The sequence below is a fragment of the Varanus komodoensis genome, unplaced genomic scaffold (assembly GCF_004798865.1).
Source record: "Varanus komodoensis strain SLA01 unplaced genomic scaffold, ASM479886v1 scaffold11, whole genome shotgun sequence".
In the NCBI taxonomy this organism is placed as follows: Eukaryota; Metazoa; Chordata; class Lepidosauria; order Squamata; family Varanidae; genus Varanus; species Varanus komodoensis.
This window is the reverse complement of record NW_025335317.1, coordinates 17,556,442-17,571,371: the sequence shown is the minus strand read 5'-3', so window position 1 is coordinate 17,571,371 and position 14,930 is coordinate 17,556,442. Positions and strand designations below refer to the sequence as shown.

Genomic DNA, 14,930 nt, shown 5'->3' with positions numbered 1-14,930 from the left:
ATGCAAGCACAGAAGAACCATCTCGTTGGATCATACCAACTATTCATCTATCCTGGAATCTACCTTTGCACAGGAAATGTCTCCAGGAACCTAACCAATAGAACATGACAGTGATGCCTAGTTCCTGTTGCCTTCCTCCTCCATCTTGCACTCAAAATCATAGTGCCTCTGAACATTCTGTTTCACTTGAGCAGCTGAGTCATTGGTGGGCCTGTCTCAGGATAAGAAGATCAGGCTGGACTCCAGCTCTCTTGCTCTCACCAGACTTCTTTCCCATGCTTGGCCCTGGCCAGGAAGTAAGCCGAGCTAAGATCAAGTCTGCGAATGCTTGGGAACATTAGCAGCTTCTTTGCACAGTGAGTTACGTGTGCAGAAGCAAAACTCCACTTGCCGAGCAGGCACAGGGGTGGTATGTGTACAAACCAGCTTCACAGACTCGCCTGGACTCGCTTTCTGCCAGAGGCTCACAGAAACACTCAGTACTAGGCCTGTCTGCCAAAAGTCTTCCCAACCCTTTTTAGAGCAATTTAGCCATTCAACCACCTCATGGTAATACATTCTAGAAGCGGTCCTAAACGTTGCATGAATTGTAGATCAGGACAGATGATGAATATATATTCCATCCGTGAATATATTATGTGATGAATTGGCACCATAACTGACTGTACAAATGAGATCTGACACCTCTTGAAAAGGATATTGCTGATCTGTTTCTGATGTTAATTATTTCCTCCTGTGTTTCCAGAAACCTGTCTTTGAGGATGTCCCATTAGGCACAGTCATCCTGAGGGTCCGAGCCACAGATGCTGATTCTGGACGCTTTGCTCAAATCCGTTACAGCTTGGGAGATGGAGAGGGCAAGTTTGGGATCAACCCCAACACGGTAACAAGCTAAGTCAACATTCAGGCCTTGGGTTTGTCCAGTTTCTGCCAAATGTTATCTTTATCATACTTGTATGATGCATCTGTTCAGATACATGTATGAAAGCTGTATGATATTTGACACCCAACAACTGTCAGACCACGCCAGAGCCACTCTCTCATTTGCTTAGGAGATGCTGACCATCTCCTGAGTGGGTGGGGAACAGGGAGAAGTGCATCTATAAAGAGACAGACATTAAATTAGTGATGACGATGATGAACTGCCAGGTGATGGGTGGCAGAGTGGGACTGGGATCTTGGTGAACTCTATAAACTCTACTCTGATTTCTTGCCCAAAGCGCTTGTATTCCCAGGATAAATTAACACATTTAGTAACTAAAAATAGTGAGCTAGAAGACCCTTGTTCAAGTCTCACCTTAATTTACTAGGTGACATTAGACCAACCACTATTTTCTTAGCTAAGGCCCCTTAATCTGCAAAATGGAGATCATAGAACAAACTGAACTCTCAAAAACAGTCAATGCTAAGTATCATTAAGAGACTATTCTAATGTAATGTTGATCATTCACAGCATAACTACTTGTGCATGAATGCACATGGCAGTGTTATATAAGGATGTCAGGTTTTTACATGCCGGAATGTCCTATCCTGCTCATGGTTATTCACTTCCCCCCACTGCCCTTCCTCCCATGTATATTACTTCACGGACACATGTTGATGGAAGGAAAAAATAAGGTATTTCTCACTGATAGAAAATGTTTATTACTCATTATTACCTTTCTATCCTGCCTTTGTTCCTCTTGCAAGAACCCCAGTGGAGTTTACATGATTCTCCTCTCCATTTTACCATCACAACAAACCCTTATAGTAGGCAAGCCTCAAGAGTCCCTGACGGGCACATTTATTTAGCATGCTTATGACCAAGTGAGGACTAAAATGTGACTCTTCCAACACCACACTAGTCTTCTCTTTAGTCAGAATCATCTCTCGGATACTCTGTTTTAACAGCTTGAAAGGATTGCCTTTTTCATTAACTGGATGCTGTCTATGAATTGAGGGGAACATCATTATTTGAAGGAGTCTGATACCTGATCAAGGATCATCTATGATATTGTGTATTTCAAGACTGTGCTGTACTTTGCCCAAATCCTTCCTTTTTTTCTTGCTCCTGCATCAGCAAGTGCCAAATCCAAGCTATAGTATCTTCAAAGGAAGAAAAGCCAATCCAGAAGTCAGGCCATAAAATCCGTCGTGCCGAGTGTCTGGATCAGGAAGGGAGGGCAAGAGAGTGGTCCAGGGGGATGGCCGAAGGACAAGGAATCTGTCCAGTCTGAAAGATCAAGGGAAGTGCTGGACTGAAATGCTGCTGTCTGGGAAAATTCATGGCTGGCTGTAAACCAGCACAGCTGACTAACTAGGTCAGCGTGTGGCTTTTAGGCGAGGCCCCATGGTGCGCCTTCTGTTTGGACTTCTGATGGTCATGCTTGATCCTCCTCCTTCCCAAGGGATGAATTCCCTCCAGCTCTGCCTCCTGCTCTCCGGGAAGCTGAGGAACAGCTGGGAGGCCTAGGCTACTCTTCCGATGGAAGGCTGTCAGCTGCAGCATCAACCTCACCATTTGCCTTTGGTTGGGGCCTCCTGCCTTTTCTGCTTCCGGGTAGAGCACGTCTTTGCCACCTGTCCTTGATAGGGGAAGCCCTGACTCCAACAGCAGGATTACAGTTTAGAGGATCTAGCACAGATGTACTCTTGGTGACTACAAAAGTCTTCCCTCGTAGGAAAAGAACCATTTGCTGACTGAAGCCATTCTGATGTCCAAACAGGAACTATAGAATGACCAGACTTGCCTTGTGTAGTTGGAAAGAGACACAATTGACTCCCAATGTACTTCATTTCACTTCTTCCACAGAGATGCCATATTGAATGCATCCAATAACTTTCTAAAGATCTTTGTATGTTCCAGGGAGATATCTACATTCTATCAACCCTGGACCGGGAAAAGAAAGATCATTATACACTGACAGCTGTAGCCAGGGACAATCCAGAGGACATTTCTAGTAACCGCCGAGAGAATTCTGTGCAGGTAACCAAAATGGAATATGGAAATTTTAATAACTGTTTCCAGTCACGCACAAGGTAGCCACCTCCTTCCAAAATGTCACTTGTTCTGCCTGTTTGCAGTCCTATCCATTATTTCCAATCGATGCGTCTAAGCAAGATGCAGTGTGAGTACAAGAAAAAAAAATAAGGGTGGAGTCTTGTGCATCTTTAGACAGGAAAAAATCCTCTGTACTGGGAACTGTGGGGATTTTGTGGTCTAAGCATACATAGCATTGTGGACTAAGTGGAATAAGGGAGCACTGACTGAAGTGTTAATTGCAGGTGCTTCAACATCCATGGTAGGAAAGGGCAAAATCATAGGCTTCAGCAGAGGAAAGGAAGTGGGCTGTGAATTCAAGAAGACAACAAGATATTTTGGGAAGCATTAGAGACCAAACTGGACAGCACTCCCTCACCCTACCTCATTTTTCAGGGTGTCTCAACAACATTGCCTTCCTCTTGTAGCCGCCCTGTATCTTTTCATTCCTTCTTCCACCTTTTCTTAGGACCAAATGGTGGTTAAAGAATAAAAATATAGCTGCGCAAAGCTTTTGACTGGTAGTATAGAAGCCCTCCATCTGAGAGCACCCTGAAACTAAGGACTTTTCTGCATGACAGGTTTAACCCACTGCTTTACTGAGGCTTTTTCTTCCATAGTTATTGTGAGATTAAAAATGTGTTCTTTACATGTTTTTTTTTACCCAGGGGTGTATTTCTGTGCCTTTCTATACATGTTATTACCCAGCCACAAGGAGGTGCTATGATATAGTTGCACCAGAGTGGATTTGCAACTCCTCTGGAGGTTTTTCTTCCAGTACGCTGAGGTTTAGAATTTAGTACCAAACTTTCCTTGCTTTTCAAACAACCACCAATACTGCTAGCACTACACCAAAAAAGCTGGAAAACACAGTGGAAGCTCTGGAGGATGATGGCATTGTGAAAAGGCCCTGAGAAGTTCTCTGAGGTCCATTTGTTTAATGTATGGGAGCATTACAAAGGCTGCTCCCTGTGCAGTTCCAGGAACATGAGAACACAGTAAGCAGGATCATGTATGTAGGGGAAGCACACAGGCCTCAGAAGCCGTACTGGAGAGGAGAGCACTGCCCACCCACCTGGTTTCAGGTTTCTTGCATGATTGGTAGATCCGTGAAGTTCAGCCTAGAGTCAGATCTATGAAGTGGTGGAAACCATGCCAGTCCTATTCCAAGGTCTCCCCTTGTGCAGGCGAAACGCACCTGCTCCAGTCAGAGGTTTGTGTCAGCTCATTGCCTGCACCAACGTTACTCAGATCCAGTGGCTCTGGAAATTCACCACAGGGCCGTCTCTGTCTACAGTTGCGTTTATGGCTTGTTTCGATCGCAGGTGTTGATCACAGTCTTGGATATCAATGACTGCCGGCCCCAGTTTGCCAAAAAACTGTACAGCACCAGCGTCTACGAAAATGAGCCCGCAGGGACTTCCGTGATCACAGTGACTGCGACGGACCTTGATGAGGGAGACAACGGAGTGGTGACATACAGCATTGAAGGGCCTGGAGTAGGTATGTAGCTCCATCAGCAACAGGTATGCAAACTGATATAGAGGGAGACTGGTTGAAATCCCAGAAACCTTCAAAAGCACAGACTAGTGCTATTTTATACAAAATTGCGTAGCCAGTTTATATGAGTTCGATGAATGTTTCTGGAGCTCATCATATAATATGAATGAATGTATCACGTGCTCAGTCAATATATAAATCCAACCATTCTGCTCCAGTCCGCCAGGCAGTTTCTCTTTTATACTACACCATAAACTACCACATTGCTTTTGTGATGGTGCAGTGAGACGCCTCTCTTCTGTCCTTAGAGGCCTTCAAAATCCATAAAGACTCGGGGCTCATGACAACTCGCCGACGACTGCAGTCTTACGAGAGGTTCAACCTGACCGTGGTGGCCACTGACAAAGGGAGGCCACCACTCTGGAGAACTGCAATGCTTCACGTGGACGTTATTGACATCAATGACAACCGACCGCTATTTGTCCGCCCTCCCAATGGCACCATCTTGCACATTAAAGAGGTGACGCCCTGTCTGGCATTTCTCATGCATCTGATAAAACCGTCCAGCCTCCCAAGGGTTACACGGCCCTGTCGTTTAGCCTGACAGATTTCTTCCCCGAGTGTATGTGCGACTGGATTCTTGCTGTTTGTTGGTCTGTGGATTTCTTACCTGCTTTCATAGCCAGAAGTGTATGGATAGTTTCTGTCTATGCAGGGTTATTCACAGGGTAGAACTAGAGTAATTTTCCTTCACCTTGGTCAAAAGCTACTTTTACTTGACTAATCGCGCTGCATAATCAGATACCGAAAGTTCTCCCTAGCCAACCAATCTGAATCTAGTGGATGGAATTGGAACTGGTTCTGAGTTACATTTGGAAACCAAGCTTGACAGATGATGGAAGGGCTGGAAGTGGAGGGGGCAGCTGGTCAACTTAGGGACAAACGGGGAGCTGCTTTTTGGTTCACTCAGCCCTCGGAGAGTCAGCTTTGCAGGCAAAATCATCTTGCAGGCTCCTTCTAACCCCTCATGTCAGCCTATAGAGCTCTTATCAGCAATCTGTGTTTAGGCTTCATGGAGAACGCCTGATTTCCTAGATTTGGTGGTGAGTAGTGATGACCACGTGTCCCTGAATGGTGGTGGTTTTCCATTCCACGACTCCCATAAAACCATATTTAAAGAGCTGAGCTGCTCATGGAGTGAGCAGTCCTGGCCCCGTCATCCTGAAAAAGAAAACAGAACCTCAGGTGCCTGTGGGCTGCCCAAAATTCCAGAACTCTGCTGACAAGCACTTCTGAAATGCCTGCCCTACGCTGCCTCTTCACTGTGTAGGCCAGAGGCTGCGTAGGAGTCATGACGAACAGAGCAGTTCAAGTGGATGAGAGGGAAAGTGCTGGAGTGTAGGATGGTCCTAGAGCCTCTTTTCAGTGGGGATGTAATAGGGGGCCGGCACCCTCATTAATAACCCTCCACTCATGTTTGATATAATTGAGATGTGGAGAAAGGTCCAGCTCCCTTGTCAAAAGCCTCTAAATCCTGCTTCTCTTGCAGGCAAAACATAATGACTGGAACCGGAATGATGGATCAGTCCATCAGGGGGCAGCAATGCATACAAATATCAAAGATGCCTGGGCTAGAATGAAGATTTCAGTTTGTTCAGTTTGATTTACGATGCATCTGCAGTTGCTGCGGGGCTGGTTGACAGCATTAATTTCAGCTGCTCTCTCTCCCTGTAGAAATGGGGTGCTTGTGTAGCAATGCAACTGCTGAGCCTGAAACTCAAGAATCTGCATTGCGGCAACTTCTCAGAACTTCAGAAGACCAACATGTTTCTATGCATTTCCATTCCCACTAATGGGAAAAATAGTTTGCAAGCATTGAGGAATCTAAACTTCTCCCTAGAACATGATGCTCCTGCACATGAAATTCTGTGTCCAGAAGTTTACTGGCACTTAGGAGGCATTGGCTGCCAACGTTCTCAGTGGCTTTTAATGAAGGAACAAGAATGTGTGTGTTCCAATGTCAGGTGTTTGTGGTTCACGAGACATGCGATTTTTCCATCTACGCCTACAGAGAGATATTCCTAACCCTTTGTTCTCCTCCTGCGCTGATCTGGGTTTATGTTTGCAAACAGGAAATCCCTCTACGATCCAATGTGTATGAAGTCTATGCAACAGACAAGGACGAAGGCCTCAATGGAGCTGTGCAGTACACCTTACTCAAAACTGGTGCAGGAAACAAAGACTGGGAATATTTCACCATTGCCCCCACCAGCGGCCTCATTCAGACAGCAATGAGGCTGGACCGAGAGAAGCAAGCTGTGTACAATGTAAGTCGCGGGGCAGGAAGGTCAGGACTTTCACAGCCCAAATGGTTATTTGTCCACCGCAGCCAGCTGTGGAAAGCTTCGCCCCTCCCTGCTCCAAAAATTCTCAGGCCAGGCCAAAGATCTGTCCAAGCTCTGTGACGATGCCCAGGCCTCCGACTGAAATAACAAACTCCAGAACAGGATTAGGAATGTGATCAAATGATGTTGGAGTGGAATTACTAGATAATTAACACAGTTACAAACCAGCAAGATAATGCAGCCTAGCAGGCTATTTCTAAACCTCTGGCCAGTGGTGGCTGGTGAAATTTGGAGTTGGTGCGGCAGTTTCTTTTGCTTGTGCGCAGCACGTACCTTTTTGTGTGTGTTGTTGTTAGTTGCAAAGTCATGTCTGACCCATCGCGACCCCATGGACAACATTCCTCCAGGCCTTCCTGTCCTCCACCATCCCCCGGAGTCCACTTAAGCTCACACCCACTGCCTCAGTGACTCCATCTAGCCACCTCATTCTCTGCCGGCCCCTTCTTCTTTTGCCATCTATTGTTCCCAGCATTAGGCTCTTCTCCTGTGAGTCCTTCCTTCTCATTAGGTGGCCAAAGTATTTGAGTTTCATCTTCAGGATCTGGCCTTCTAAAGAGCAGTCAGGGTTGATCTCCTCTAGGACTGACCGGTTTGATCGTCTTGCAGTCCAAGGGACTTGCAGGAGTCTTCTGGATAAACCAATAACTGGCTCCCACTCAAGAAAACTAAAAATGACCAATGTTCACCAATCATAAAATGTTGTTGTAGGGCCAGAGCTAGCCATAGAAATGTGAGGAAGGAAATGGAGTTTGGCATAAGGCACCAGCAATATCAATCTATATAGCTATCTATCTAGGTCTAAACATTGATAGCTAACCTCACCTTGAAAATTGCTAAATTCCTTGCCCCAGCTATTCCCTTGTATCCAAGAGTTCTACAATTCATCATTCTTCAAATTATATACAGACATAACACTCTGGAGATATTATTACTCATCTTCTTCATTTTAGAAAGAATTTGCTGACCCAAAATTACCCTTCTGTTGGTACCCACCAAGCTACCTGCTTCTCCTGGTTTTAATTTGGTTTCTTAACATTATTTTTATTTTTTTAAAAACTGGATGTTATTATGTTGCAATGCAGAGTGTGGCACTTTATTTGGGAATCCTACCAGTTTCTCTCCACCATGTGCAGAAATGTTCTACATGAAGCCAGTTTAGTTCCTGCTTAGCTCCTTTCTGACTTCAGATAGCATCAAAAGAATTCCTTTCTGCCTTTCTTATGTTGATCTCCATCAACTGCAACCATTAGCAGTCTTCTCTGCTTATCCTTCCTTTACTTCTCCTACTTTCATTGCGAGTTAGTGAACCCTTGTTTGTAAAGAAATGACAGAATATGGCAATAAGAGCTCAGAACCTAATTTATATGGCTCTTGCCTGATTTGTTTTGGTGATAGCCATGTTCAGCTACCTTCAGAAATTCATCAGTAAGTTTGAGAACTATGATCTCAACAACTATGGGCTATCATGAGGTAGAAGTCACTAAAGCTATAGAAAAATCATCAGTCCCACTTCTGTTCTACCATCAGTTTTTTCTGTGTCTTCAGTGGCCTCCACTTTGTACTTCATATCCTCAGAAAGTTCTGTTGAGTCTCCTAAACCCTCTATGGCCGTTGATTACACTTCACCTTCAAAACCTACTTCATCCATAATATCTTCAACATCTAGAATACATTTTGGATCCTTAGTATTCAGGTCTTGACCTCTGAGTCTTCCGCTATGAAATCTTTCATAGAAACATAGAAACAAATACATTTAATAACAAATATATTAAAGAGCAAAAAGTCCTCTCTTCCACTCTGTAAGCTTACAGAGAAGATCTGTAGATAGGCTTCTATCATTTGACTGTGCCTATAACTAGGGCAGATCATGTTCTTCCTGATTCTTCATCAGATTAGAATAGTGCATTCATAAATTATCTCTGAAACCTGGAGTGATGTGTCATATGTTGTGCAAGTGAGGGGAAAACTGAAATTGAACTCTTTTCCATTAGAGAAATGTCAAGTGCCACAAGCTTTGTGCCTGGGCACAGAGAGACCTGACATCAATAGCAGATGCGCCACCACTCCATGGCATCCCCATCTGGCACGGATGCCCTCCTTTCCCTCTCACATCAAGGACAAAACTCTATGGCAAACTCCATGCATCTTCAATACCCTCTTACTGATCCATCATAGTATTGAAAATGCCTCTCCTCACACAGGAAACCCAGCCAACCTTGCCTGAATATTTGGACTTGATGCCTCCTTTCTGCATTACTTTTTACTTGTGTCAGAAGCACCACAAACTAGTAAAAGGCCATAAAACAAACCCAAGACCAAACCCGAAACCAAAACCAAACCCGAAACCAGAAACCGAAAAGCAACATAGCATATGTGTAAGCACCAGTATACAAGAATAAGATCACAGATCCTGGCTAAACATATCAGGTAAGGCTCACCCAGTCTCAGTGGCAACAGGAGTGTCTGGTGCAGCTAGCATCAGATTTTCCAGTGTTTCATATTTCATGGCACAGCAAAATCTGTTCTCGACACTATCACTCAAATTATTCCACTTTTTCATCAAGACTTCCCCAGCAGAATCTGCCACTTCCTTTTGTTTTGTTAAAGGGAAATCTTTTTGAACTTCTTGGAACTTGCCACCTGCATCAGGCTTCATGTCCCATTATTACCATGGTGGACCTCAGGTTAGCAAATAATTCATTGTATATGCCAATTGTCATTACTGAAGTTCTTTAGAGGCAAAGGGATTCTGTTTCCAGATTCCACTTACAGGCTGACAGCTTTTTCATAATTCTACATTTTGCAGCAAATTGTCCTACCACTTTTCGTTCCTTCTTTCATACCCTAACCTGAACCCTATCATTGACAGAATGATGTCATTCTGAAATCTAACCCCCTACTACCCTTTCCGGCAGGGTGCTTTTTCCTCTTTCCTCTGCAGCTGCAAGATCTTCCATTACAGCCATTGCTGCCTCCTTTCCAGCTTCTTCCCTTCTACATTTGTAAACATTGTCAGGAGCTCTGAATTGTCACTCATGTTCATAATGACGGCACAGTGCAACTTTGCAGGGTGGGAGGAAACCCTGAAAATTTGAAGGAAGACCAGAATTGTTGACCTTCAGACTTTCATGACAGGGCAAAAGGCTTAAAAATGAACCATCTTGATTTCTCTTATCTATTCAAGGGCATTTAAATAATCAATCAATATAATTAACTTCTCCATTAACAAAACAATAACAGAATAATCTTTCATTACAGGTAAGGTAAGTGGGAAGGCATACCCAGAGCCATCCGCCTGTCTTTGGTTGTGGCTCTGGATCGGTGTTTTCCCTAAGAAAGGTGTTTCCCATGGTTTATTTTCATCATTTATCAGTTCAACTCCAGTGAGAGGGATGTTTGGTTACTCACCTTTAAGGTTTGGAGACTGAACATTTATAGTGCTGAGTTGTCCATTTTTCAGCTCGTTGCAGGTCTTTATGCCTGCAGTTCCTCCTTTATCGTCCTTGTAATAGTAAATTCAGTTGGAATTTAGTGCCTCGTATGAAAACAGACGTTTTTCCACTCTCTGGAATTGAGCCCGGTCACCAGAGCTGTTAAATCCTCAGGTCTGAGACAGCTCTCTAGTGCTACATGGTGCAGCAAGGAATGGCCGGGAGAAAAGGCGTCTTTTGCATCCTTCCCCACTGCTGAATAAACGCACGCACAGCAACCCAACAAAGAACTGATACACTGAACAGTCTTCTTGGCCAGCTTTGCTCGTTTGCAGCTGCTCTTCGGCTGATGCAGTCCATCTGTGTACTGTTTCCCCTTTCTGACTCGAATGTCTGGCTCAGGGTTGGGGTTCTCCTTTTGTGCTTCTGGTGGCAGGGAAAGGAGAACCCAGAAATATTGGTTCCTTCTGGAGCCTCTGCTCTTACCACTGGCAGGCCAAGTACATGACCGTCTTTTTCTGTTCTTCCCTTAGCTGATCATTGTGGCGTGCGATCAAGGCCAGCCGCCCTATGAGACCATGCAGTCCCTCCAGGTGGCTCTGGACGATATCGATGACAACGAACCTTCCTTCCTGAGGCCGCCTGTAAGCAGGTCTATTTCTTCCCCTGCTGGACTTGGGTGGGGCTGCTGAATGTCAGATCCCAAGGTTCAATCAGTAGGGCGCCTTTAAAAGCAATGCACAAAATACGCACAAAAGCAACGCTCCTCTCTCCCAGAATGCACTTTGTAGAACATTTGCAACCTCACACAAGCTCAGAATCCTGAGGACTCAGGAACAAGCTTGCTTTAAGAAAGCAATGTTGATTTGTTACTTTTAACTGTAGGGAAAAGCTTAATTCCTGTAATGGAGACTTGTTCAAACAAAAGGGAGGGATCTCCTGTCCCTGAGATCTGAGCTCAGTACAAAAAATTGGGGAAAGATAGAATAGTTTGCTACAGAGGCGTAGTTGAGAAGAATATTTTCAGTGTAAAAGCAATGCCATAAAGTGAAGCTATTGGTAATCTGTATCACAGACGTATCTAACAAAGTACTGATGGTCTTGCTCTCTAGGTTTTTTCATCTGGAGATGTTGATCCTCAAATCCTACCCTGAGTCCTTTTATGTTCAGAGCATGTATGATTCCATATAGGAGGCTCTCAGAGTTTAACTCTTTGTAAGTTTAATAGGGGAGGGAGAATTATGTTGCTGTAATTTAAGGTCCCTGCCTTGAAATAAATCATAAACTAATTAAACTGCTTTCAGAAATAAAAGGATAATTAAGGGCCCCAGGGAAAAAAAGAAAAATGATAAGCTGTGTTTTGTTTGTTTTATTTAATACATTTTGATACTTCTCAATAGCAGCTTTCTTTCAACTGCTTTGTGAGTTGCATTAGGACCTCTCCCAGCTGGGCAGCCCTTGTAGAGTGGGCTTTTCTCCCCTTCAGGCCATCCCTCCTTCAGTCCCATTTGGACTGAGTTCTCCAGTTCTTCTGGAGGGGGAAGAAATAAGAACTGACCTAGGAGGTTGTCATGAAGGGGAAATGGTTCTTAAAAAGACCGGAGGGTATTGTAGGTGGTTATTAAAAGGGCAATGCTGGTGTTGGAAGGAAGAAATTATTTGAGCTGGGGTCTGATTAGGCATTGGGTTTCTGTGGTGGCAGGGAAGGACATGTACTTAGCTGAGGTGAGGAAATGAGGGAAAGCGATTGAGAAAGAAAACGGACGGGATATAAATTAATGGGATCTAGGTGTGTGAGAGGGAGGGAAGGAGGGAGGGAGAGAGGGTTTGCCTTGTCCAGTGGGTGCTTTGACTTCACGTGCCGCCAACATGCTTCTCTGGAGCCGCAGTGGCCCTTGGCCTGGGCAGGATTCCCCTGTGCTGGAGAGAGTTGCTCGCCATGGGCTTGCAGCGGGATGCCACGCTCGATCACTGCTCCATTTTGTCTGCAGAGAGGGGGCCTGCCTTACCAGGTGCTTTCCGTGGCTGAGCACTCGCGCCCTGGGACCGTCGTGGGGAACATCACCGGGGCAGTGGATGCCGATGAGGGCGCCAATGCCATCGTCTACTACTTCATTGCAGGTGGGCGTGGCTTCTTCTTCACATCCTCCCTTTGAGGGTTTCGGTACTGTTTTATGCCAGTAGCATCTTCAGTGACACATCACCCGCCTAACCTCAGATGTGCTACCTGTTCAGTGTTAAAATGTTGTTATGGGTTGTTACGTAGGGATGAAATTTGTCTAGCATAATCCTTCCCATTTAAATGTTCAATCCAATGTACCATTTGAGTTACCCAGTAGCTTGTGCTTCCAATAGTTTTTCCAACCTTTTTTTTTGTCCTATAACAGTAGGAACCCCCAAGTCCCCATCATTGTAACCGAAAGAACTTCGGATGTGTAAAAGCAGCTTATAGTATGGAACAACTCTAAGCACTTCTTACCGTCCCCCTAGCAGTGCTGCATTATGATAATATGGCAGATGCTTTCATTGGCTGTATAGGAAAGATCTACAAACATTTTTTTCCTGCTATAGAGTAAGCTCTTCCTCTTCTGGAGCTAAATACGTACAGTACATGCACATAACGTATTCAACATAGATTCCCTAATTTCTCTTTCCTCCACCCCCATGTCAGAGAGACTTTTGTTTTCAAAGAAAAGAATTCAGATTCCTGGCATTTTAAAGCTATTCCATTCTTTAAAAAAAAACTTAAAATATCAATGAGGTGTTGCACAGAGGTTCCAACAAAGATTTCAAGGCTGAACTAATTCTTTCTGTGTGTGGATTTGTCTAGGTCTTTTTCTAGAACCCCTTTCTTTAATGGCCTGGGATGGATTATGCCAGGAATGATTCAAGCCCTTTGCCCTGCATTTTATAAACCCTTGTCTCGTGTTGCCTAGGAAGGCCACAGTAGGAATCTCTCAGTCCGCTTGCCTTCATTCTGGGCTGCAGAAATTGCAGTGGGGAAACCAGATTGTATGAATCTCTGACACTGCTATATTTATAAGCTTTTCAATGTTCTGGAATTACATAGGAGCCGCTGCCATCAGCTATATGATTTTTTATTTATTTATATATATATATATATATATATATATATATATATATATATATATAATTTTCCAATCGAAAATACAACCAAGGAAAAAACTTGCATCTAAAATAGAAATTTATAAAATTAAACATACAATCAAAATAATTCTTACCTTTACAGTGCCCTCCACCACCAGGACCAGTGATATATTTTATAAATAATGATCATAATATACCTCATTCAAACATTTCAATGAGGTTTCCCCTCCCCAAAACTGTATGAGTCTTTCAAAGGCTCGTCTCCTTTCTCCTTTTTAAAAACATAATAAATGCACGCCAAATATCATTAAACATATTTTTTCTTTATATGCCCTTTTCTCACTTTAATCTCACATGTTAATTTGTCATTAATAGCTATATTCCAGCTACATGATTTCTAAAGAGTGTGCTGATAAGCTCCTCCAGAGCGGGAGTTTAGTTGGCATCATGTTTTCCAACAGCAGCATCCATGGCACATGGCTATGAAGGCCACAGGTTGTTCGGTCCTGGTCTAGAGGCACCCTTAGAAAAATCAGATCTCCGTGAGCTGATCATTTCCCCCCATAAGCACCTTCATTGCATCTGGTAGGACCAGAAGAAACCTGACTTGAGTTTCTATGCCCATTTCTGTTTTCTAATCGACCTGCTATCATAGATAACCCATTTTGGGAAGGAACAGATTTGAGGAGAAGCTAACTAGTTTTCTGTCTTTCTTTAGCGGGTAACAAAGAGAACAACTTCCAGCTGAGTCGGGAAGGGATGTTGCAGGTGCTGCAGGACTTGGACCGAGAGAAAGAGGCTTTCTACTCTCTTATCATCAAAGCCTCTAGCAATAGGAACTGGACACCGCCCCAGGGTCGCCGGGCAGCCAGGATGCAGGCCATGGACCTCAGCACTGACACGACCCTGCAGGATGTACGGATCTTTCTGGAGGATATCAATGACCAGCCTCCCAGGTTCACCAAGTCAGAATACACGGCAGGTAAGGAGGACCCCACCTGAGTGTGGCTGATCAGTCAGGAGGCTGTTCTTGTGGAGGTTACTTTCTTGAATTCCTGGCAGAGATGGAATAAAGCATGTTAGCCACTGGGCTGCGTGATTTCAGTAAAGTTCCAAGTACAAAAGAAACAGTCTGTGCTGAATGGCAGTTTGAGCACTTACGGTATACTCAGTCTCCACCCACTTAACCAATATATATTAAGATGTTTGAATGTACATTTATATTCTGTAAGCTGTTCTGGGAGCTTGACTAATCAGAAATACTTGTATGTATGTAGAAGTACCATAAATGAATAAATAAATTATATGCAGTTTGGTATATTGTATAACTGGGCAAAAAAATGAGAGCCAGTTATCAGAAGAATAGGTTTTGTCGTGTGTGAATTCTTGGACTGGTGGGTAAACTGCTCTGTTGCTGCTTTGCCCCATGGGATAGGGTAGTGTGATAGGGCTGTAATTATGGCATGG

At 44.1% G+C, this 14,930-nt stretch overlaps 1 protein-coding gene across 1 annotated transcript in view; it reads left to right on the top strand.

Moving 5' to 3' along the window:
* CDH23 (cadherin related 23) overlaps nt 1–14,930 on the top strand; it is a 598,322-nt gene that overhangs the window by 566,370 nt on the left and 17,022 nt on the right. The window contains exons 56-63 of the mRNA XM_044420488.1: nt 746–883; nt 2,846–2,965; nt 4,345–4,522; nt 4,828–5,039; nt 6,652–6,846; nt 10,889–10,999; nt 12,347–12,476; nt 14,182–14,445. Of these exons, the coding sequence (XP_044276423.1) occupies nt 746–883; nt 2,846–2,965; nt 4,345–4,522; nt 4,828–5,039; nt 6,652–6,846; nt 10,889–10,999; nt 12,347–12,476; nt 14,182–14,445 (1,348 nt within the window). The remainder of the gene's footprint in view (nt 1–745; nt 884–2,845; nt 2,966–4,344; nt 4,523–4,827; nt 5,040–6,651; nt 6,847–10,888; nt 11,000–12,346; nt 12,477–14,181; nt 14,446–14,930) is intronic.